The 9819-nt window shown below is 33.4% G+C and overlaps 1 protein-coding gene across 1 annotated transcript; it reads left to right on the forward strand.

The window, feature by feature from the left end:
* The first annotated feature begins 6800 nt into the window (after window positions 1–6800).
* LOC141815262 (UDP-glycosyltransferase 92A1-like) lies at window positions 6801–8394 on the forward strand. The gene has a single exon (XM_074703182.1). The coding sequence runs from the start codon at window positions 6836–6838 to the stop codon at window positions 8273–8275; it is 1440 nt and encodes a 479-aa protein (XP_074559283.1). The 5' UTR covers window positions 6801–6835; the 3' UTR covers window positions 8276–8394.
* The last annotated feature ends 1425 nt before the right edge of the window (window positions 8395–9819 follow it).

The raw sequence follows: 9819 nt of genomic DNA on the forward strand, positions 1-9819 counted from the left end.
TGCAGAATCTACACTCACCCTCATTATAAGCATTATAGTCGCATACTAGGGAAGAAAAAGAAAAATATTGCATGAAAGGTTATATATTACTTCTCATTAACTGCTAGATTTCAACACTTGTATGCATCTACCACGACAGCTTGCCACCTACATGAGGTGGCATCATGAGCATATATACGAAAGAGGTATAATGTGTTATCCTTGTGACTCCCCTATATAGAAATATCTTAATACAATATTTCTCTTTTTTGCGATGGAAGCACGTAATGTGAGACTAAGACTTTCTGCAAATGGATTTCAACCATTTTGTTAGTCAGGACAGTAATATTCATCTTGACTAGTTATATTAACACCATACAATTTATTGCCATGAATGTGCATGAAAGACAATTTACTGCCATGAATGTGCATGAATCTGAGAGAAAAGATAGATATTTTCTTGCAACCTCTGATTGTCGAGTTGAATGAATTATGGAATGTAGGATTAGAGACTTATGATATTGCAAGTAAAACTAATTTTACCTTGTATACTATCTTATTATAGACAATTAGTGATTTTTCAACATATTTAATGTTGTCGGGATGAAGCACAGTTGGTATGTTAGCATGCCCACATTGCATGACAGAGTCTGATGCATTCTCATTACCTTGCAATGGGAAGGTATTGTGGTTTGATAATCATCGTAAATTTTTACCACTTGAATACCCTTTTAGGAGAAATAAAAAAGAATCCATAAATAATGTTGTAGTAAAAAACTTCCGCCCACAATCAAGTCAGTTGCATAAATCATTGGTCAAATAGATAGCTATAGATTTCTACCAGTATATGAGTCTAATTTTGATGAGATAAATAAATACATTGTTAGGCTGTGTAAATATGGTTGGAAGAAAAGAATCATTTTTTGAGAACTATCATATTGGAAGTATTTACTGATTCGACATAATTTAGATGTGATACATATTGAGAAATTTTTTTTGATAATATCTTCAATATTGTGATGAATGTTCCTAGAAGAACTAAAGATACTGTAAAATCACGTGAAGAATTAAAAGAACTGGTTAGCAAACCTGAGTTACATTAGAATGGAAAAATAAATCAATTTTCAAAGGCTTGTTATGTATTAAACAAAGAAGGTAAGCAAGCTTTATATAGTTGGTTGAAACAAATCAAATTCTCTGATGGGTATGTTTCCAATATGGCCCAATGCATAGATATGAATAACTTAAAAATGTTTAGAATGAAGAGTCATGACTGTTATGTGTTCATGTAAAGACTTATTCCAATAGCTTTCTATGACCTACTACATAGTAATGTTTGGCAAGTACTTATAGAATTGAGTCAATTTTTCAGAGATTTGACAGTGAGGTGTATTATAATGACCGATATGCTTCGACTAGAAACTGACATTCTTGTCATACTATGTAAGCTTGAGCACATATTTTCACTAAATTTTTTTGATTCAATGAAACATCTACTCATTCACCTACCTTACGAGGCACAACTAGCTGGTCCTGTATAGTACAGATGGATATATCCATTTGAACAATTTTTTAAAAAACTAAAAAATAATATTTCTAACAAAGTAAGAGTCGAGGGTTGAATATGTAATATTTATTTAGTTGAAGAAGCAGCTTCTTTCTGCTCATATTATTTTATTGATAATGTCAAAATTAGGCATCGCAAAGTATCCTTGAAATTCTGATGATACTCAGCCGTTCGACCCAATGATGCTTTCTATTTCAAGTTTTCTAGTAAGCAAATTGGTACATCTATTTTGAGATGGTTAAATCAATAAGAATATCATATTGCAAGAACATACATACTCCTAAATTGTGAGGAGGTCAAATCTTATATAAGGTAAGTTGATTGATATAATCAAATACTAATCCCTTTTTATTTGTTTGGTACCCCTTCCATCATTATATTTAACTTTCATCCATCACAACTTCTATGAACAACAAATACAATTAGTGCAAGTGAGACAGAGGAAAAGTTAGAGATGAAATTTGTATTGTAATTTCAAATCTATATAAGTTAGAGAATAAATAATTTTTTATATAACAGTATCAAATTTGACCTAATTTATCATACTTACTATTGTAGATGAACAATCATAGAATATCAAATGTGGAAGATAAAAGGATAATCAATCTTGCATCTGTACCCTTCCATAAGATACAAGTGTACTTTGATTACTACGTTAATAGCTTTAAATTCCAGGTGGTACAACGGGATTCACGTAGACTAACATTTAATTTTAATGTTTACGTAAAAGGATCTATCAATAATAATAATTCTGAGTTTGATTATTACGGGGGACTTGAAAAAATAATCGAGGTTGAATATCCTGTCTTACCCATAAAAATATGTGTGTTATATATTCAAATATTCTTGGTATGATCCAACTCTCAGAACAGGTACTAGACTACATTCAAACTATAATTTAATTGAGGTTTAAAGCAAACAAAAGATTCAATAAGTTTAAACTTTTCATTTTTGTGATTCAAGCGGGTCATATTTTTTATTTTGAATACCTGATTAAGATAAGAAGAGTTAGTGAATGGTTAGCAGTTTATTGAAATAGATTAGTAGATTCTCTGATTTAATCAACATCTATTTTACTTGAAAATGTTATGTACCTTATCAAGAGATAAATGGTGGAGAGATGTTTAGCAGTGATGAGCTTGTTGAACTAACTGAATCTAACGATGATGATCCTCAAAATATTAATGTTAATGTTAAAAATTTAGATTGTGACGATGATTAAATATTAGCATTATTGTTCATTAATTCAGAAAAGGTTAAAAATATTTATTTTTTACATATAGATCTCACTAACGATTTAATTTTTATTTCGAATATGTATGTATTATAATGTTATTGTGCAGATATAGATATGTCAGATTAAGCAGCAGTACCCAGTTGGTTGACTGTGTTGCAAGTTAGTAAGTATTGGTGTTATTAGTAATTTTTAATTCATAAATATTTTTTATAATATATACCTAATATTTATATGTTTTTAAATACAGTTTACTCTAGATGGCCATTGAGTAGCGGCATGCATATCTAGCAAATTTAAAGAAAAAGTATGCCCTTTTGGTACTACATGGAGACATGTAGACGAGGGGATGAGAAGTTTTTACTACAAAAAAGTTTTTTATAAGTAATTTTTATTACCAACAGTTTTATTTTTTATACTAATTTATAAACTTTTTTTTTTGCAAAAAAAATATACCTGGGAGTCAAGGCACGAGGGACATTTAAAAAAATATAAAATAATGTCTATGTTAAACTCTACAAAGATCTGCTATACAAATACAGAAAAAAAGGGAACAAGGTCATCTTTTATATCATATGATGTTTGGGATGCATGGCAAGCCATCTAGGTTGCAGAAAGATGGTAATCAAATTCACCAACAGCTTGAGCCAACAGAAACACCAAGCTAACTTGCTCTAGCACCGGATCCACAAAGCATACAGTTGGATCTTAATCGATCGTAGAGCATGTCATATACTTGGTGAGTTTATAATTAATATATTTATATTAGAATTATTTAATTATCAATAATTTTATTTTAATTTAATTATATTATTTAATATTCAAAAATATGAACTACAACGACCTCCTACTTGTTAAAAGATATTTACCAAGATATATAAGTCAAAGGATGACACATTTGTTGATCCTCAATCGAACACATTAGACGTAAAAACTTAAACTTTAATATCTTTAACTATTAGCAATAATTAGCTTTTCTAATTGTATATCTTATATGAATTTTTTTAAATAGATGAAATGATTACTAGAGTTGCACAGACATTTCAGCCTGATATGAGGAGGGAGGTGAGATGTAGACTCTATCTATTAATTAGGTAAATGAGATTTATTATGATGTGGTCGGTGTAAGGAAAAAAGACATCCACCCTCTACGGTCTTAGGTCCCAGGTAAGAGTCGTATATGATTGTGTGATAGCCCTTAGAGCTAGGGGCGTCCCAGCGAATCATCTAGTAGGATAGAAGTTTTAGAACAAGAAAATCAAGAATTGATAAATTGACTCTTCACATTAGAGCAAGAATTTCAAAAGTTTCAACAAATCCAAATGAGATACGAGCAAATTAGACAGTAAATGTAGGAATTCATGACTCAGATGAGTCAAATATCGTATAGTTTTAACTCTCAAGAGACTCAGGACTCTCATGTACTGATCAGTAGCTAACTGAGAGGTGTGTTGATATTTTAACTTTTCATTTTTTTTATTTATCACTCATGAACATTTAAATTAGATTTATTAATTTTTATAATAGATGCATTTCTAATTGTGTTATTTTTTTAGGACATTATAGATACTGATATATTCTATATATTGTCATCAATAGATATTCAAACTAGCATTCAGGTGTATAAAATCATTGTCTTGTTAATTTTTTTTATTATAGTGTAGAATAAGTTTAAATTTAATTTGTTAGTTATAATTGTAATCATATAGTTTGTCCTTATTTTATTAATAATTTATCTTATTATATTTTTTACAAGATTCATACCACTAGTTGGATATTTGAGATGTTTTTTTATAGTTTTGGAGTGGATTCATTTGTTATATTTGAATATTTAATATTGTGATTGTATCATGATAGTGATTGGTTTAACTTGTTGTATCATGATTGAATTCGTTTAACTTGTTAGATTGGTTAACTTATTGGGTTGTGATTGGTCTAACTTAATTGGATTGGTAAACTTATTGGATTGGTTAACTTGTTGTATTTTGGTAGTTAACTTGTTGGATTGGTTTAATATGTTGGATTATATTTGTATTGTGAAAATCATCCTTTGTGATGGTATATCATTGATTATGTAAATGTAAACAGGGAAAGTGCGAAAATGAGAAGGTTCTATCAAAATTTTAAAGGAAATTAGCGATGGAATATTTAATTTTCATCACTACTTAGCGACATAAATTAAATTTTCATCGCTAAAAATTAGCAATTGAAATTAAATTTTCATCGCTAGATCTAAGATGGAACAGTGCATTTCGTTGACGATGTTAACGACGGATTTAAATTTTCGTCACTAATTAGCGAAGATAGATTTAATTTTCATCGCTAATAGTAGCAATTGATTTAAATTTCCATTGCTAATGATAGCGATGGATATTTAACTTCTACATTACTATTAGTGATGAAAATTAAATCTACCGTTGCTAATTAGTGACGGAAAGTTAAATCCGTCGCTAAATGAACATCGACAATCGATTTTTTAGCTACGTGAAAAATTGATCGTTATATATAAATAACGATCGATTAGCGACGGAATATTCCATCGCTAAGGCTCATTCTTGTAGTGAATGCTAACTGTAGAGGAGACTAAATCTTCTTATCTTCTCTCAATTACGTGAGATTCCTGGAGAGCATGGCAAATCCTCTTGTTTCTGTCAATTAGTTACGTGAGTCTCTAAAGAAAAAAAAAATGAAAATCAAATTCCCTCATGAGGATTCATTTATAATTAAACACACAGAGCTAGCCATAAATTATTACTAATTAGGAATCTATTAATTTCAGTAAGTTTTTTTAAATAGGATTCGAATCTAATAGAGAGTTAGATGTTGAGTAGAAAGGCCAGAGATGTGGATCCATCAAAGGATTTGGCCCAATAATAAGATCTATTTGGGCTCATTTCTCCCATTTTGGCGTATAAAAATTAGTTTAAGGGACTAACTTATGTTTGGACGGTTGTAGAAGTAGGGCTATAAACAAGGTAAGTTGAGTTATTGTGTGTTATTTAAAGTTATTTGAGAAGATAATCAAATCAAATAGTGTCAAATCTAAAACAAATTAAACTATTGAAATAGTTATTGATGTTTGACTTGATTTCATTTTTATAAGTTTAAGCTTGATTTAAATTTAGTTTGAATTTGATTCATTTAGATATTAAATCTCTCAATTCAAATTTATTTATTTGTTTAAAATTTTTACATTTTAAAATTTTTTTAGTTGATTGAACTTGATATTACAAACTTCTTTAATTGTTTTGAGATCCTCTTTAATATAAAGTTTATAAAAATTTTGTAATAAACATAGTTCATAAATTTTATTAATGGATATTTCTATAAATATTATTTACGAATAATTTATAATATTTATTTATAAATATTAATAAATTGAACTTTATATATATTGGATGTTCAAACTTGCTCAAAGTGTATATAAGTGCTTCTATGATTGGTCCATAATAATCCCTTTTGGAAGACTTTCAAAAATAAAAAAATTATCTCAATTTTTACAAGATGGACCTATAAGGGTCTCCATTAACATTTCATTGTGTGGTAGCAGCATCATCTATTCCTCCTCCACAATAATTATAATAATAAAAGACAGTTTGGTACATTAAATTTTGATCCATCTTGAGAAAGGACAGGACCACAATTCACAATAATTGTTGTACTACCCTGCATGTACAAGTACAATGACAGAGATAAATGTATAAATCCATAAATAAAAGACATACAATCAATTTTTACATAATTATTAGAAAGTATCAATTCTTACTCTATGATCAAAATTTAGTCATTTTTTTCATCTTCAAATGCCCTTTGAAAAACATATGCATTATGGTTTTTTTTTTGGAAAAAGTTGATTTAATAAATAATAATAATAATAATAAATTAATTTGTAAATTCTCCATTAATTTGTATATGCAAATTCTATACTAATTTCGATAGCGAAAGATGGGGGATTATTTCATTTTTACTGCAGAGAGGTGGTAGGTGGTCCTCCATTGATTATCAGCTGACATACAAATTGGTAAAGAGAGATCGTGGTGCAAGTTCCAGCACCAATGGAGGAAGCCAAGTCTGAACACGTAGTTCTCTTCCCCTTCATGGCTCAAGGGCACATCACCCCTTTCCTCGCCCTCGCCGGCCTCCTTGCCAGCCGCCACCCCAACCTCGCCGTCACCCTCGTCAACACCCCTTTCAACATACAAACCCTCACTAAATCCCGCGCCACCATACCGTCCTCCATCCGACTTCGCTCCCTCCCCTTCTTCCCCGAAGAACACGGCCTCCCTCCTGCCGCCGACAACTTAGCCGAACTCCCCCTCCTCCAATTCGTCACCCTCTTCCAAGCTTCCAAGTCTCTCCAGTCAGCCTTCGAGCAGCTCATCTCCGACATTTCGGAGCAAGACGGCCGCCCTCCGCGCTACATAGTGTCCGACGTCTTCTTAACGTGGACCATCGATACCGCCCGCCGTTTTGGGTCTTTCCACTCCATATTCATCACCAGCGGTGCTTACGGCACCGTTGTTTACTCGTCGATGTGGAAACATTTGCCCCATAGAAGCGCCGACTGCGGTGATCTATTTCCGCTTCCCGACTTCCCCGACGTCCTCATCCACCGCTCGCAGATCCCGAAGCACCAACTTCTCGCCGACGATGCCAGTCCCTGGACGGTCTTCCTCCGCGAGCAGGTATCTCGTTTTTCGGAAACCGACGCCGTGCTCATCAATACCGTCGAAGAGGCGGAGCGCAAAGGGCTGCAGATGATGCGCCAAATGCTTCCCTGCTCCATTTGGCCGATTGGTCCCCTGATATCATCTGCTGTTCCCTCCATGTCAAGCGGCGGCGGCGAGCAGATCATCCAATGGCTCGATTCGCAACCGCCGGCGTCGGTTTTGTACATCTCGTTCGGCTCGCAGAACACGATTACAGCGTCACAGATGATGGAGCTGGCGACTGGTTTGGAGGCGAGCGGGGTGCGTTTCGTGTGGGTCATCCGGCCGCCAGTTGGATTGGACGTGAAGAGCGAGCACAAAGTAGAGTGGCTGCCGGAGAAGTTCGAGGAGCGGATGCGGGCTCAGGGGAGGAGTTTGCTGGTGCACGGATGGGCGCCGCAGCTGGAGATCTTATCTCACCCGTCCACCGGCGCGTTCTTGAGCCACTGCGGGTGGAACTCCGTGCTCGAGAGCTTGAACCGAGGCGTCCCGATGTTGGCGTGGCCGCTGTCGGCGGATCAGTTCTTCAACGCGAATATGCTGGAGAAGGAGCTGGGGGTGTGCGTGGAGGTGGGGAGGGGGAACATGGAGAGCTCCATGGCGGACAGGGTAGTGGTGGAGAGGATGGTAAAGGCGGTGATGTGCGGGGGAGAGATTGGGAGGGAGATGAGGAGGAGAGTGGAGGAGGTTCGAGAATTGATGAAAGCGGCGTGGATGGAGGGAGTCGGGTCCTCGCTGAGAGGTTTATCCGAGTTCTTCCGAGCCGGCGGCGACCGACGGCGTTGACCGTCGGAGAGATATTCGCAAGGTCAGGATCAGTTGACCTAATCCTCCGTAGAAGCTGCTGCTGCGTAAAGTGTGTGTATGTTTCTGTGCCCTACGTGAAAATAAATATGATATTTTATTATTAATAAAAATAAAATTGATGGTTATAATCGTATCTAAATTAAAATATCAATTTAAAAATATATCTACTAAATTATAAAATCCGAATGATCTATTCGGTGTTTTAATTCTAGCCACAGAATATTCCTAAAGTATTTTAATGATAAAAAAATAGTATGAAATTATTTTTTCAACGACAACAGTAGTGCTTGTCTAAATCAATCAGTCGATCATTTCGAAGTCAGAATAATGAACATGGATCGATCAACAACCACACACATTTCAACGGTTATCATACGTTTGTAGCAATGGTATTCAATAAAAAATATTTGACAATTATAAATTTTTTAGTTCCTCTAAATCTACGCTAGAGTTAAAAACTAATTCAAGTGAAAAACAACCAATCAATTTCTCGACCATTAAATAACATTATTATTTGTTTTTATTGAGGTGTTAATATGAGCACATTTCAATAAAAAATAAAATTTACTATTCAAATAATCTTACACGATTGATGTCCCGATCTATAAAAAAAAATAAATTAAAAAATTATAATGGACTGCCCAACATCACGTGAAAAACACTCCCGGATCAATTATTATGATAAGACACATTTTCATATCAATGCTCCAATCTAACAAGCATTCCTTTAGTTGTTAAAAAAATAATTTCACTTGTACGTGCGCATAGAACCTAAACAAACCTACAAATAATATAATATAAAAAAATGTAACGTGAATGCAAGAAATATAAAGTGACGATTCATATTTAATAAACTAACCTATAAACATTAAAATAACATCTCAAAAGTTTGCTATCAAAATTTCAATCATTGTTGATGAGCAATAATTATCCTAAACCATTTTAAAAACTCTACAAAATGGTTAACTTGGTGGCCCATAACTAAACCCGACCCGGGCTAAGTTCAAATCAAACTCAGCTCGAGCTCGTAACCGGGTCAACGAGCCAAGTACTTGTTGACCCAATTACTGAGGTGGAATCATAATCACCCGACAAGCTATTAGGCTGATGATAGATAAAAGGAGTCTTTTTCCTTGGCTTGATCTATGGACCGAAATGAGGAGATATCAAAAAGTCCACCACCCCAAGGATCCCTAAAATTGGATTAAATTCATTATAGATCCAATGATAAATAATAAATCTTATCTTATATTATATATCAGGTAGGTTAAGGTTCACTTAAGCACCGATGGGTTTTTTTTTTATAATTGTATGAAAATTTATTTAAAAAAGGACTCAAACTAAAGTCTCCCAAATAAGAGTTCAATATCCAAATCAGCTACACTATAAATATTTATATTTCTATATGTTAGATAATTATTTAATCATTAATTAATAATTTTTTACTATATTATTATTTCTTAATAATTAAAAAAAATAAGAGAATAAATAATTTTTTTCAATTCTATAATAGGCCGTTTATG

This window comes from Curcuma longa, chromosome 21, assembly GCF_044706935.1.
Source record: "Curcuma longa cultivar G26 ecotype Majalengka, Jawa Barat chromosome 21, ITB_CL_G26_1.1, whole genome shotgun sequence".
In the NCBI taxonomy this organism is placed as follows: Eukaryota; Viridiplantae; Streptophyta; class Magnoliopsida; order Zingiberales; family Zingiberaceae; genus Curcuma; species Curcuma longa.

Excerpts from the sequence above, each read along its gene's own strand:
- LOC141815262 (XM_074703182.1), top strand. The coding sequence starts at position 6,836 with ATGGAGGAAGCCAAGTCTGAACACGTAGTTCTCTTCCCCTTCATGGCT.